The 15159-nt window shown below is 59.4% G+C and overlaps 1 protein-coding gene across 1 annotated transcript; it reads right to left on the reverse strand.

The window, feature by feature from the left end:
- Positions 1–1108: 1108 nt before the first annotated feature.
- On the reverse strand, positions 1109–14489 carry LOC121488851 (pre-mRNA 3' end processing protein WDR33-like). The gene is made up of 6 exons (XM_041751127.1): positions 14180–14489; positions 13879–14036; positions 10461–10580; positions 10162–10346; positions 4931–5301; positions 1109–1167 (listed from the first exon to the last, which is right to left on the reverse strand). Exons 1-6 carry the CDS (start codon positions 14487–14489, stop codon positions 1109–1111), a joined length of 1203 nt encoding a protein of 400 aa, XP_041607061.1.
- Positions 14490–15159: the final 670 nt, after the last annotated feature.

The following is a 15159-nucleotide window of genomic DNA, read 5'->3' on the forward strand; positions in this document are numbered from 1 at the left end:
AAGCAGATCACCATGCCTGGGTGGCAGAGATGCTCCTGCTGCTGGAGGTGAGAGTCTGGGGTGTGTGTGGGGGGGATATCTCAAAGATTCCACATCCCCGGCCCTGCCTGCATAGCCTCTCATTTCCACTTGTTCTTTTCCCATTCACCCTTGGAACATCAGATCCTTGGGCCTGATGAGAAAGGGCTTTTATTTCTTAATTTTCTGAGGTCCTAAAAAAATGAGAGGGACCCTGGCTGAAAGGAAAACCACAGATGGGAAGGGTGAGGCTGGAAGTAGACTAGACTGTCATTGCCATGGGACAAGGGGCACAGCTTGCCTGGCTGCAAGAACCTTGAGAAAGGTCCTGAACCTGCTCCATCCACCTCAGTCTCCAAGGGACCTTCTCCAAAGGGGTCAGGATAGTAGACTCTCTGGGATGCCTGGGTGGCTCAGCAGTTTGGCGCCTGTCTTCAGCTCAGGGCCTGATCCTGGAGTTCTGGGATGGAGTCTTGTATTGGGCTCCCTGCATGGAGCCTGCTTCTTCTCCGCCTGTGTCTCTGCCTCTCTCATGAATAAAAAAATAAAATCTTAAAAAAAAAAAAGTATAGTAGACTCTCAACCTCAGGTAGGAGAGGAGATGACTTTAGGCCTGGCGTCCAGCTGCTCACTCACTGATATTCCCACTTCCATGAGCGCCCGGTTTCTGGTTCTTGATGGGTGGGAGGGCCCTGTGCACATGAGCAGGTGCTCTGCGTGGAGTTTGAGAGGCAGAGAGGAGCCGAGCGGCAGGGAAGAGCTGCCCAGGCGTCCGTAGACCTGCATCCCTGTCCGGTCTATCCAGACCCCAAACCCGCAGGTCCATGCCGGCGGGAAAGAGCTCACCTAGGCGGGGCGGGAGTCCACTCCGCCCAGTGTCCGCCGCCTAAGCCCTGCGCGCCTGCATCTCCCAGGAATGACCGCCAGAGGGCGCTGTTGGACAGCGTGCAGAGCGGCGCTCTGGGACCGGAGAGCCGCGAGGTCAGGACTGCAGACCCGAGTGCCTGAGACGGGTGGGGAGGACGGAAGGAAGAGGACAAGGGGTGGAAGCCTGGGAGACCCTCAGGGGTTCCTCTGTCCTGCAAGAGCCTTAGCGTAGTCCGACCAGGCCTTGGAGGTGCGCGGGCCTCACACTCCCCAGCTTCAGATCTGGAACGGGGGTGGGGAGGATGGGGGGGCTGCCTGGGGGGCATGCAGGGAGGCACCGCAGAGACCTCAGGGGAGGCCAGTCTGGCTTCCTCCGCTACCCATCTAGGCCGTGGCCCTAGGGGTACCCCTAGTTTCTTGCGGTCTTGGCCTAGGGGTCCGAGGGGGGGGGCGCTCTGGAGCGGTAACTATGCAGCGGTGGCCGCCCTCCCTCTCTGTCCAGTGTTCTTCCTCTGCGGCCCCGTGCCTCCATAGGCGACCTTTCTCGGGTGAGGGGTCCCACCCTAGTACCCCCACCCCGCCCTGCCCCTGGGCTCCTCTGAGGCTCTGCCCTGGAGCTTAGCTCCTGGGGAGGGCATGGCCGGTTCTTGAACTGGACAGGGCGGCCTGACCACTCACCTGAGTGTCCTTTAGGGCTGGGCATCTATCGATGCTTGCCCTAGACTCAGTGACCCCATAACCCCGGAGTAGGAGGGAGAGGATGGGGGCTGAGCGAAGGAATCTCCAGGTGCCAAAAAAAGATACATTAGGGGATCCCTGGCTGGCGCAGCGGTTTGGCGCCTGCCTTTGGCCCAGGGCACGATCCTGAAGACCCGGGGTCAAGTCCCAAGTCGGGCTCCCGGTGCATGGAGCCTGCTTCTCCCTCTGCCTGTGTCTTTGCCTCTCTCTCTCTCTGTGTGTGTGTGACTATCATAAAAAAAAAAAAAATACATTAGCAACAACGGACCCTTTCCTGGACATTCCTCCTAAGGATGCTGGCACCTCTGAACCTCGGTCTTAAGTGGGTTCAAGCTGAAAGTGCAGTCTCTTCTAGGCCTTTCACTAGCTCTGAGAGCACACATCTTTGTTCAGGACCTGGGGGACACTCACAGAGGCACACAGTGAGGCACAGCCTGCTGGAGCTCCATCCCCCAGGTGGACAGCAAGGGGTTGAACTCCCTGGGGGACTCACACTGTCACTGTCTCCGGGGGTCCTGCGGCAGGAGGGTGGGAGAGGGAGCGTGGTGTTGGAGACAGATAGCCCTGGCACCAGCCCTGGCACCCTAGGATCCTTTGATCCTTTTCCCAGCTGGGGAAGAGTATCTATACTGGTGAAACTGGCCTTTGAGGACAACATAGGGCTGGCACTCCCCCGAAACTGGACTGCCTCCTTTCATTCCCTTTAACTCAGGGAAGCTTCCCTTAACTGGAAGCAGGGATCTGGCCCCTGAGGGAAGAGGAAGGGGAAATCCAGGCTGTAGGAAAGCAGCTTGGAGGCTGGAGAGGTAGAAGGAAGTGTGCCGCTGTTCCCTCAACCTCCACTGTGGTCAGGGCTACTGCTTCCCCAAAAGCTGCTCAGCAGGTCCAAGCGCCAAGGGGCAGACAACAGGATTTGGACAGGACTCTAATGAGGGTGTGAAGGCCTGGACAGAGTCAGCCAAAATCATAGTAGGCCTGCACTTGTGATCCAGTCCCTCCAACCAGGGTGAGACCCAGATAACCCAGTCGTGGACCAGCAGCATTCTGTGACTCTGTGGCGGCATCCAAAAAAGGCAGCTGAGGGCGGGAGTGGAGAGGATGGGAGGGGGCTGCTGGCGCCCGGTTTGGCGGGCGCCTCAATGGGCCGCAGGGGCCAGAGCAGCGGCCTAATGGATTCAGGCCTGCCGGGCAGAGGCGCACCCGCCCGCCTGCTCCTGCTCTCAATAGCGGACAATGGAGTCCCGGGGTGACCTGAACAAAGAATTTGGAAGTAGTTAAACTGCAGAACACGTTCTGGGCCTGGGTGCCTCCTTTCAAAGAGAGCGAAGGGAAAAGAAAAGAAAGCCCTGGGGGGTGGGGGGGGGTTTGAGAGAATGCCCAGGGGAAAAGTTGGTAGGTCGCCCTAGTTGCCGCCAGCTACCAGACGCCAGGAATTCAATAGGATATGGGGGGAGGGGGGGAGTGGCCCAAGTCTGCCTGACCACAGGGAGAGGCTGAGAAAGTGCTCCGGGAGATGACTGGGGTTCCCCAGACTCCCCATCCCCCTCAGACTTGCATTTTGGGTCAGGCTCTGAAGCTAGGCTGCCCAGGAGGCCTGGGAGAAGCTTCTCTGGGCTTCAGGGGGCTGGAATAAGGGTGAAAAGATGGAGAAGGGGAAAGGAGTGTGTGGGCTCTGCTCTGGTTCCCCAGCAGAGACTGTAAATGTAGTCTCCCTGGGTCTAATGCTGGGTCTCTGCGAGGCCTCTCTGGCATTATCTCTCTGGACAGGTTTCTCTTTCTGATCCCTTTCTCAGAATTTACTTTTGTTCTTCCTTTCCCAACCAGTTTAGAAAGGCTGGGTATCCCCAGCCTGTTTGCTCTCCCCACCTCATACAAGCAGCAATCTAGATTCTTCTAATGAGAATATTCTCTTTTTTTTTTTTTTTTCTTTTCGAGTCAGGCTTCTAGGTGTAGAAATTAAGGCCAATTATTATTATCTCTTATATTTTTTCTGAACTTTCCAATTTTTCTACAATGAGCACAGTCACAAAATGGAAGAAGGGGAAGAAATTTAGAAAAGTAGTGAGTTACACTGATATCCAACCAATTTAGAAGAGGAGAATCCGGAGAGATTATGGAGACCGAAGGAGTAAGTAAAAGGACAGGAGAAATGGTCAGGAAAGACATTGGGGTGGGGCATGTGTATTAGAGGGGGAGACATCCTCTTTCCCTCTCCGAGCCCTTTCCTCAAGTTGCTTAGAAAAGAGAGAAGTAGGGAAGAAGAAAAAAGCCGTAGAGGCCACTGCTTCTTGGAAGCGCTGCCTCTGGAATCGGAGCTAGATAGCACGCCCCAGCTAGGCGGTTCCCTCCGGTGGGAGGCGCTCGGTTTGCAAGGAGTTAACAGCGTTGCTCGTGAACTTGGCCTGTCTGTCTGGCTCGTGATGGATGGTGAGACTCGCTGACAAGTTCAGCCGGAGGGACCTCCCCTGCTGTGGAGGCGGGAGAAACACGTAGGCGGAGGGGACCCTGGGCGAGCGGCCGGGACGCGCGGGTAAGACTGTGGTTTGGCGAGGGAGGGCGACCGACAAGGCGCCTTGACCACTCGCCTCCTCCCCTGGAGCCTGCCTCTACCATCCTGAAGCACCAAAGTTTCCCGGAGCTTCGCGCTGTAAGCCCCGCCATGCCCTGCCTTCCCTTGCGGGTGCCGCGGGGCGGTGGGAAGCCGGGCGTCGGGAGCCAGCCTCTCGGGAGGGCGACTTCAGCATTTGGACAGCGGCTCCGGGGCGCCGTCCGCCCAGCGCTCGGAGTTTGCAGGTGCACCGCCCGGGGCGGGTGGGGGAGGGGGGCGGCAGCACCGGGTCTTGGAGAAGCTGGACCGAGCCTGGAGGGTACCCTCGGCTCCGAAGGGCACACCTTTCTCCTAGCCACAATATCCCTTCCGAGCTTACATGGGGTCCCCGGGACCGGTCAGTCCGGCGTGGATACCCTCAGCCGAACCAACGCTTGCTTAGAGCAAACGCTTGCAGCCCGGAGAGTAGACGCCCCCATCTCCTCAGCTCTCCATTCTCCCCAAAGCAGCCTGGATCCCTGAGCTCAGAGCTGCCTGCGAGGCTTCCAACCCGCGGCTCGCCGCCACCTCCCAGGTCGTTGGTCGCTCCGGACGAGCCTGGCAGCGCGCGGAGGCGGGGGCGGGGGCGGGGGCGGGGGAGGGGTGGGGTGGGAACGGCAGGCTTGAATGGCGCCGCGACTCCCCGGGCAAAGCTGCGAGGCACGCGGGGCGGGGGAAGGAAGCGCCGGGGCGCGAGGCTGGGCGCCCCTCGCAGCTTGCCTCCGCCCCCTCCATTCCGCACTGGTCGGGGCGAGGGGAGGGGGGCGGGGGGAGCCGCGCTGACGTCACTGCGGGCCGTGCCCGCCCGAGAAGGCGGCGCTGGGAGCCGCTCAGAGCCCCGAGAAGCCGCGCGCCGCCGGGAGCCCCCGCACCGCCGCTGCCGTGCCCGCCTCCCGCGGCTCCCGGCCATGCGCCCGCCGAGGCAGGGGCTCCCGGAGAGCGGCGGGAGCCGGGCCTGAGCCCGCGACCGCGCCTCATCAGGGGCCGCGGAGCTGCGGTCCCCGCAGCCGCCCCACCCCCGCCGCTGCCTCGCGGGCCCCCGGCCCCCTTCCCGGTCCGTAAGTGCCGCCGCCTGCTGTGTCTCCGTGAGGCTGGGGAGCGGGGGCTAGGGCGCGAGGGCGGTAGCCTCGGCTAGGGCAGCACCGGGGAGCTGGTCTGGACTGGGAGAGGGGGCTGGGGCATCCCTGCTCTGCCCCCTCGGCGGCTGGGGCGGCTCGGGGCTTCCCGTCGCCGGCGGGGTGAGGGGTGCGCTCTGACCGCGGGTGGGAGGCAGGGCTCAGCCTCTGGGGCCTGACCCAACATCCCCAGCAAATCGTCAAGGCCAAGGTCAAGGGTCATGGGGCAGTGGGAAGCGCCCAGAGGTGAGGACTTCGGCCTTTCGGGTGTGCAGAAAGGGGAGGGGCGAGGGGCCCATGGAAGTTCTGGGACTGCAGACCGGTTTACCAAAAAGGAAAGAATGTTTCCAAAGTGAGGTTCCCGGGAGTCTCCGGACCGCCCCCTTCCTCACCTCTGCCCCTTACTCTCTTCTTTCTTTTCATCTCCTCCCTAACAAAAAATAATAACCCAGAAAGTGGCTTCCTGAAAAAAAGAAAATTTAAAGAAATAATGCAACACACAGCACCCACTCTAGACAAGATTTATGGTACACTTTCCCCCTCTGTAATGGGAAGTTGTTGGGAAAGCCTTTCTGCTCTGCTACTCCCCCCTGCCCCCCTACCTCCCCCCATTGCCCCCCCTTCACCCCGCACCCCTTGCCTGAGAACAGGCCTTTCAGATCTGTTGGAGGGTGTCTCTGCAGCCTCCTCCAGCCCAGGCTCCAGTGAGCTTGGGAAGAATGAGGGCAGTAGTAGAGGATGAGGCTGTGGAGGGGGGCTTCTCTGGGAGACGGCAGTGGGGGAAGAATCCAGGCTTGGCCCCGGCAAAACAGAGTGGTAGCAGAAGCTGAGAGACTCTGTGGGGTCAGGTCATGGGAGTAGTGCATACATTCGGAAACACACGATCCCAGTCCTGTGACTGGGGAGAAATTCAGGTGCCAGGGCTGAAAGCCTGCTGTCTCCTGGACATGGATTATTTAGCTGCAGAGAGGGAAAGGATAGAGTTTGAGGGACTGGCTTTTAATCAAGGGACAGAGGCCAGAGGGTTAGGCTAGGTGAGCACTGAGGGGGCAGGTGTCGTGCAAGGTTCAAATGCAGGAGCTTCCATTAGCAATGCCAGCTGCTGCAGACCCCAGGGGAGGGGTGCCGTTGTTCCCAGGCCTTTTCATTAGAGGTGTTTCTGGGTTTCTGCCCAGCCTGGGCCTCCTGGGCCCACACCCTGCATGCCTGAGCCTCAGCTTCTGAGAAAAGGGAGGCCAGATGTAGGATCCAGAGAGGGCACTACAGCCTAGCTGACCATGTGAATAGGAGAGTGGGTGTGGATTCCTGGGGACCCTGGGTGCAGGGAGCTGGGTCCATCTGGGTCCAATTAGTTCAGCGCTGGATGTCCAGAATCCACACAATAGGAAGACAAGCTTAGTCAAAACGTAGGCCTGAGGGAGGAACAGGGAAGGAGGGAACAGTGGGAATAGGCACCCTGGACCTACCTTGGATTGTGACTGGTGATACTGTCCTCCGATGGAGGAAGGAGCTCCATTGGTCTCAGGCTCCCAGCCTCTGGACCAGGGCAAGTCTAGTCACAGGATATTGGGTGCCTGCACAGAGCTGTTGGCTAGTCACAACTACTCACTCTCCTTCTATGTAACCCCTTAATTCTGTGTCCTAAATGGGGGCTGGGGCACACTCCTGTGGGTAATCATAGGACCCTGCACTGATCTGTGTAACCACCAACAGGAAACAGGGACGGGCCAAAGCCAGCTTGGACCCCAAGCAGCTGAGGTCCCCAGTGGTTACAAGACTGCTCATAGAAACAAACGTGTGCACAGGCAAGCTATCTGCCACCTGCCTTAGATTGGCTGCTAGATGGGTATTTGGGCCAAGTGTGTGTGTGCATGTGTGTGGGGGGTGAGTCAGTGTTGTAGTTGTAAGAATCTGAAGGGGTACAGGGCACAGTGTGGCTGCAGCAGGAATGGGCATTGCTATAGATACAGCTAGGGAGGTGGGGGCCAGGATCCTTTCTGTCCTTTGATAGAGGTTTGAATATGAAACATGGAGTCTCTAGCCCTTGGTAGACATGCCCAGGAGGGAAGCCTCCTCTTGAGGAGACACCTGCGACTGGGGCTCTCCCTCTGGCTGCTGTTACTTTTTGCTGGTAGCTGCTGGTGTCCCTGGAGCTCATGTTTGGGGAGAAATGAGGAGGTTTGGGGCAAATGGAGTGGTGGAGAGAGAGGTCCGGTAGCCGGTTCTCAGCACCGTGGCCAGGGCCAGCCACCATCATCAGCGTGTTGCTGTCAGCACCCAGCATTCAGGCAGACCCAGTGCCTGCTTTCCCTTGATCTTAGGGCCTGTGCTGCAGCTCATGGGCCAAGGCTAGGCGCTTGGTTTGGGACAAAGTGCATAGAACGTGCAGCTGAGAGGGTGATGGGCCAGGGTTAATGGGGTCCTCTTCAGTCCTGTTTGGAATGGGCCTGCCCGGCATCCTGCCACCCTCATCTGATGGTGCCAGATGAGGTGTCCCTCCACCCGGCATCAACCTGGACCATTTCCTGGCCCCTGTCTAAGTTGCGCTAAGCTGTGGAGGCCAGACACCAGGCCACAAAGACTGCAGCCAGTCCTGACCCACCAGAGCAGTGTTTTCCCTGCACCCTCCAACCTCAAGGCCAGGATCCTACATCCTCACCGTGACCTCCTTCATGGGAGTGGTGCCATGATGGCCAGGTGCTGAAGGTGGAGGTGGAAGGATTCCAAGACAGTCCCACTGAAGCAGAGCACAGAAGCCCCCAGCCAACCTCACCTGCTCCCCACCAAGGGACTCAGTTTCCCAAAAAGGGTAGCAGAGTTGTGGCCTTGATGATGGTAGCCTCCCGTGCATTTGAATTGGATCCAAATCGGGCTTTTAATTCTTTCTCCCAGAGCCCCCACTCCCCTCAGCTTGCCAGTCGGGCCTCCGGCGCCGCTGTGTTACCGTGAGCCTCGCTGAGGAGCCATTTTGTGCAGCATCCTGCTTAAATCACACTCGGAGGGGCTCCCTCCTCGCTCTCTCTCCCCCCTTGCTCCCTCTCTCCCTTCCCTCTCCCGCAGGTGAACCTTGCTTCTCTGCCCCTTCCCGCCTCCGCAGCCCCACCCTTCCCACCTCGGGTGGCCCAAAAGGACTGGGGCTCAGGAGGCCACCCCCACATACACCAAGAAGGGGAGACAGTGCAGGTTCCTGGAGCTGCAGGAGGAGGGGAAGCAAGGGGCGCCTCCCAATTATGGTAATCCTTTGGAATTAACTGTCTCGGGCCCAAATTCGGGTGGTTCCTTCCCCAGGGCTGCTGCCTGCTTCTCCATTTCTCCACTGTTGCCGCTCGGTCTGGCTCGTGTTTGCCTTCTGGAAAAAGGAATGTGTATGCAAAATGGGATTTGGAGGGAGATATGTAAATGCCAGGTCTGGTCTGACACAAGCCGGCTGGGATGGGAGTGGGATATAGGCTGCCTTGGATTTAGGGTCAGGATGAAAATAAAACAAACCTGAAATATGTGGTGGGGCAACGGGAACTTGAAAAGATCAGGAAATTGACAAGATGGAGATGTGTCATTTTTAGGGAAAAATAGGGGAGTAAAGGATATTTAGAGAAATCATGAAATCCTTTCCAAACCATCCTCTTTTGCTCTCTTCTTTGGAACCCATTCTGCAGGGATTTGCCTAGCTCAGAGTGGCTCAGTGCCCAAGGCCATACTAAAATGTACCCTCATAGGTATCTCTGCCCAGCCTTACAGTGGTCCTCACAGACCACAGCAGTAGGAGTCCCCTGGGTGGAAAAAAACCCATGTGTATTAGACCACCAAAAGCTGGAAATTCACCTGCCTGTTTTGCTTCTAGATCTCCCTCTGTGTCTTGGACTGAAATTTTTTCTGGGGGCATCTGAGAGCAAAGATATCACATTTTTTCATATTTAATCTTGTGCATCCTGAGGATGAGTGGCAGGGGAAGGTGAATCCCAGCACCCAAGGCTGAAGGGTAGCCACAGCATTAAGGAGGAAGCGGGTGATGGTTGGGGTGAGTGAGAAGAAGGCTGCAATAGGGCTTCTCCAGGTCTGCTGTTAGGCTCAGTTGGGGGTGATCCCGGGAGATCCAGCGTGGCAGCTCCTTTTCCCTGTTGACCCACTTGCCAGTGAGTAGGTCAGGTGTGTGCGGAGAGCCCTAGGAGGAGGGCTGAGGCATGGCTTTGTGTTTTCATTTTTCGGTGAAACATAAATTTAACCAGCAGCCTAGTTCATCTACCAGCGTATACAATCGGCTGTACCTTCCTAGACGTTTCAAGAGAGGAGGGACCCAACAGCCTGGTACTGGGCACCGGGGCCTGGCCCGAGTGTAGCATAGCTCAGGAACACTATGGGTGGGACACCGATCCTCACGCTTGGTTCCTGCCTCCACTCTCAGTTTCCGCGCGTGGGCTGGTGCTGGAAGGTGCTGAGCGTGGGGAGAAGAAAAGGGAACCTAAAGGTGAACCGGCTCTTACCCTCGGCTCTAGGCATCCCAGGTGCGCACTTGGCCGCCCTGGAGAGACCTTTACCACTCCCCACCACGTGTGCCCCCAGACCTCATCACCGCAGGTCCCTAACTGATGGTTCGCGGTGGCTGCCAGGCTCCCCGGGACTTGGGGAAGGCAGAAGAGTTTGGGGGGAAGGCCAGACGGTGCGCACCCAGGAGCGCAGCCCCACCGCTTTTGAGGGCAGAGTAGGGGCTCTCTCGGCCTCCGGGAAGGAAAGCCGTGAACGCCGAGGCCATTGTAAGGCTGGGTGGTGCGGAGCGCGGGAAGGGGGCTGGGATTTGAATGAGAGCCTGTGATTGGCGGATCCCTGGACTGACGTCACTTCCCCGCGGGGCGATTAGCGTGCGAGAGGAGGGCTGGCGGTCCAGTGCGCTGGGGGCGGCCGCGGCGCCCGAGGCTGGCGAAGCGCGCGGCGCGGGTGCCCTCGGTGCGCCCCGGGACGCCGTCGGAGCGCGCTGCCGGCGCCGGTGCCCGGACGCACGGAACGGGGAGCCGGGGAGGAACGCGCTAGGAAGGCGAGGGAGGGCGGGAGAGAGGGAACTGGGCGGGGGCTGCCGCCCTCGGCTGTGGGAGTCAGTGTGTCTGTGTGTCTGTCGGTCCCCTCTGGCTCTCCGCGTGCGCCTGGGGCTCCGGGAGCGGCGCCCGCTCCGGTTCCCGCTCCCAGAGGCAGCGGCACGTGGGGCCCACGGCGCGGCAGCGGCGGTGGCGAAGGGAGGCCCGTTTCTCTCTTTGGTTATCTAGCTGTATGAGTGCCACAGAGCCGTCATAAAGCTAGATAACCGAAAGTAGAAATGACTCTCACAACTTCTGCGTGCGAGCGCCCGCCCCGCTGGCCGCCCCGGCCCGCACGAGCCAGAGGAACCCAGAGGAGCCCAGTGCCGGCCCAGCGGACTCCAGCCCGGCGGAGCGGCCGCGCCCGGACCAGGTACCTGACCTCGGCTCTCTCTCCAGGGACACTTTCCGTACCCTGGAGGAACTTGCCAGCCTTTTCCCTACTCCTCCTCTTTCTCCGCCCCCCACTCCATCCCCCAGCGGCGGCGCTGGAACCCCAAAGTGGAGAGGATCGGGGGAAGGGAGGGGGCTGGGGTTGCTGAAGGGTCGCTGGCGGGGAAGGCACCAGCCTTGCCTTCACCCCATAAATCAGGCTGGAACAATCCTCTCCCGGAGCTGCGGACGGGGATTTTGGGATGCAAATGCGATGGGAGAGAGACGGCGGCCGGTAGGGGGTGGGGGTGGGGGGGATTGAAGGGGTGGGCAGGGGGCTGCCCCGCCGCTAACAAAGCGGCCTTTATCGAATTATTCGACGAGTCAGCCCCTGAGCGCCATTAGCATACGGCTTGGGGGTTGCCGGAGCTTCGCCCCTCGGTGAGGTCAAGTTCTTGATAATTTGATCACTTTTCACGGGCTCTGGCAGCTGCCTTTGTGTGCAGTTGGGGGGTCTGTGTGCAGCGTGAAGCGGAGCAGAACTGGCGAGGAGTGCGCTCAATGGCTAGGGGCCGAGGCGGGGGCCTCCCTCCCCGACGGGCCGGCCCTGCCCTGCATACAAACCAAGCTCCGGCGGGCGGGCGGGCGGGACCCAGCCCAACCCCGCGCCACCTCTGCAACCAGCGGCGGCCAGACCACTCCCGCCCGCGCCTCCTCAACTTCCCTGAGTGGTTAAGGTGCAGGCAGGCTCCCAGCGTCACTCAATCCCCCCCACCCCAACATAAGATGTATTACAATGTCTAGCAAATAAAAAAGCAATTGGGGGAAATCTGCATTCGGTTTCCATGGCAACCCAATGCAGCACACCCGGCCACTCAGGCTCCCAGCCCCTTTTGGCTGGGTGTGGGGAGTGGGGCTGCCCCTGATCACTGTTAGAGGATCTGGGTCCCACATAGCAAACAGTGCTGGGGTCCCTCTTGAGGTTCTTGCCTACCTCCAGGTTTCTGTCCTCCCTGACACCTCAACTTGTCCTGAAGCTCAGGGCTCCCAGAAGCTTGGGAACCACCTAGGCTGCTGGCTGGCGATGAGTGGTTGTAGAGCCAGCCCTGAGTGCTTACCTTAACCTTGCCTTAGGGAAGAAAGGATCCAATATAGATTCAGCCCCCGCTCCTGGTTTGGAGGGATCTCTCAAGGTATATGGGGTTGTGAGTGATGTGATGAGCAATCTGGAAGGGACTTGAGCCACCACCCAGACATGACCCTCCATCATCATGTTGCACTTATATACACCAGGAAACATGTGGAAGACGGAAACGACTCCTCCAGAGTCAGATAGCTCAGAAGTGCAGAGCTGGGCTCGGGTCACTTTACTCCTGGTCACTTCCATCTTGGCCCCTCATTCCCCAGAGCCTCTTTCTTATTTATAAGGCCCGTGTTCCCTGCTCTACCCCGAACCTACCTAAGTCCCCTTGTAATAATAGAAATCTTTTTCCACTCTCATTCCTTCAAGCCTGCCTCCCCTTGCCCTCCGCCCCCACCTTTTTTTTTTTTTTGCCTTTGCTTAACACAATTATTTTGAAAATAGGTTAAATGTGTAAAAGGGGAAAATTCAAATATTATGAAAGGGAAATCTATTGGTCCTGGGAAGAGGAACTTCGAGGCTGAGGTGGACGGTGGAGGGGTACTTTTCTCTGTGCCACATTTTAAATTTTGAACCACGTGAATGTGTTGGCTATTGAAAATAAAAATGAAATAAGAAAACAAAAGAATAGTCAGGAAAGTCAGTTGCTCTCCTCTGTCCCCAGAGGTAATCACCAGGTAGAGGTTTTCATGGATCCTGTGTGTCCCACCCCACCCCCCACTTTTAAAAGCCAGTTTCTCTTTTTCCTTCGGAGAGGCTGGGGAAGGGTGGCAAGTGCCATTCAGAATCCACCAGGCCAGGAGCACAGCATACCCTGGGCTGCCCCTCCCTTCCAAGTGCACCTGGGAGCCTATGCTACGATCCTGACCTCATTTCGGAGGAAACCAGAGCAGCTCTTCCCGACCCTCACCCTGTGCTGCCTGCCTGCCTTGCTAGCCAGCTGGCCCCGGGCCCCAGGGCTTCCATCTTCCTTTCCCATCATCCCCATCCCTTTGCTATTTTGCAAGAACTAGTCCTTCTAGTAGCCCAGTGGTTTTGCAGCCTCACAGCTGTGTCTATACAGTTCAAATGAGTTTTCTGTTTTTTATTTTTAAACAGCAAGATCCCAAACCGTCTGGGCTGTCCTGAAATCTGGGTCCGGGGGAGGAGGAGTCTGCGCAGGGGAGAATGCGGTTTTCTTACCGCTTTCTACGAAAATCCGTTGATGCAAACCTTCCAGATCAGGGGAAGGATCGCGGCAGCGGGCCAGGCTTCAGCGGACAGAGTGCGCTGGAATCCTAACCTCCCCGACCCCGCCCTATACCAGAACCGCCTTCAGAGAGAGGCCAACCCTCCCGATTTCGGCCTCTGGCTATGAATGCCTTCCCCCAAAGAGCCACGTTCAAATCCCCTCTGGACACTTGAAGTCCCAGGAACAGGGTCATAATCAGGTGCCTGGCCCCACAAACCTCCATCAAACCTCTTCTGATTTGCAGGGGCCTGAAGGAGCCCGCTGGGTCTCAAGCCTTCTCAGCCCTCGTCCCCTACCTCCCACCGCCCTGCTCCCCCTGTCTCAGGGAAGCCTTCCTCAGGCCTTCTCTGGCCACTTGGCTCCCCAGATTGGGGCAATTTGAACTTCACCCTTGCCATAAGTCAGCACTCCTCCTCCCCACCCTGCCCCAATCCCCAAAGGCTTTGGGGAACCTGAAAACGCCATTGAAGCTTCAGCTCGAAAGCCAGAATTGGTTGGGATCTCAAAGATGCTCCTCACCCAACCCCTTTCATTCGACATCTAGCAATACCGAGCTTGGTAAGGCCCAGGGGCTCGCCCAAGGTCGCACACCAAGCCCCCGGTGGGGCGGAGATCTGGGCAGCTTCCATGGGGAGGGAGGCATCAAGGGCTTCCTTCTCACCGGTCCACGAACTCCCAACCCTGAACGACTGACTGTAGGATCGGGCGGGCCTCCGCCCCGGCGAAGGGAGAGCTGGCATCACCGAGCGCCGCCGAGAAGTCAGGCTGCGGACGCGACCAGAGGAGGCCTGCTGCAGACTGGCCGGGGAGCTCTCCGCGGCCGCGATCTGACCTCCCGGGAAATGGGACCAGAGCGCGCAGGGAGCGAGGCCAGGAGGCCTCCCAGGGCCCAGCCGCGACGCTGAAAAGCATGAAGGGTCGGAATTAGGCGCTCATTTAGCGAGCGTTACTAATCCGAAGTTACAGCGCTAATTCCCTGATCCGGCCGCTCCCACACGCAGCGCCGGGATTAGACGCGCGGCCGCCGCCCCGCCCCGCCCTCACACCCCGGATCGCGCCCGCCCCGCGCCCTCGGGTCCGCGGACTCCCGGCTAATCCGCCGCGCGGCGCTCGCCCGGCCCGAACGTGCCGCGGGGCGGGCCCGGCCAGCTGGGGTGTGCCGGCCTGCGCGCCCGGGGCCGTGGAGGCGGGGAGGGGGCGGCCCGGCGCGGTCGGTGCGCCCTCGGGGACCCGGGCGGCGCGGCGCGGGCCGGAGAGCCGGCCGGATGGCTCCAGCCCGGGTCTGCGCTCCCACGGCGGCCGCCCCTTGGAGGCCGCGGCGCCATTTTAATAGCCTTCGTTCCCCCGTTGGCATCGCTCGCGCGCGCGCGTGTCGAGGTGTCTCTGTCCCCCATCCCGCCTTGACTTTAGCCCCCGCGGTCCCCCCACCCGCGCCAGTCTGGAGAGAGTGACCAATCAGCTCCGGCCTAGGGTGGGATGAGCGTCACCATGGCGACGGCCAGGGCGCCCTGGCAGTGCCGCCCTTCGCAGAGGGCGCGTCTTCTCTGCGCCTGGACGGGTGGGGAGGAGAGGAGGAGACGGGAGGAGGAAGGCCGTGGCACCTGCCCACGCCCACCCCGTTCTGCCTGGGGTCAGTGGAGATTGGGTCGGGCTGGGGGGTCAGAAGGGAGGCCGTGGGCAGGGCCTTGGGAGAGCTCCCAGCTTGTGCCGAGGGGCACCTGCCAGACTTCCCCATTACTCCGAGGTGGTTCTCCCCTCTTTCTCCTCTTGGCCCAGAGGCCCATCTTGGTCTATCTCTCAACCTCCTCTCTCTCTCTCTCTTCCTAAGACAGTGGTGTTCAGGAGCTCTCACAGCTTTCCCCCAAATTGGCTTGCTTTCCAGTGCTGTGATTTGGGTTCCCCTCTGAGTCTTAGTTTTCTCCTCTGTGAGATGGGTTGGTGTGCAGGCTGTCCTCATGGAATGCATCCAGTACACACTGGGTGCTCTATCAAGGTTAGGGCACCTTCTCCCTAAGCAGGGGAGG

Source organism: Vulpes lagopus, chromosome 4 (genome assembly GCF_018345385.1).
Source record: "Vulpes lagopus strain Blue_001 chromosome 4, ASM1834538v1, whole genome shotgun sequence".
NCBI lineage: Eukaryota > Metazoa > Chordata > Mammalia > Carnivora > Canidae > Vulpes > Vulpes lagopus.

Coding starts and splice junctions, on each gene's coding strand:
- LOC121488851 (XM_041751127.1), bottom strand. CDS start 14,489: ATGCCAACGGGGGAACGAAGGCTATTAAAATGGCGCCGCGGCCTCCAA. Junction 14,037..14,179: donor GGGCGGGCGCGATCCGGGGT/GTGAGGGCGGGG, acceptor CATGCTTTTCAG/CGTCGCGGCTGGGCCCTGGG. Junction 10,347..10,460: donor CGCCGCTCCCGGAGCCCCAG/GCGCACGCGGAG, acceptor TCGCCTTCCTAG/CGCGTTCCTCCCCGGCTCCC.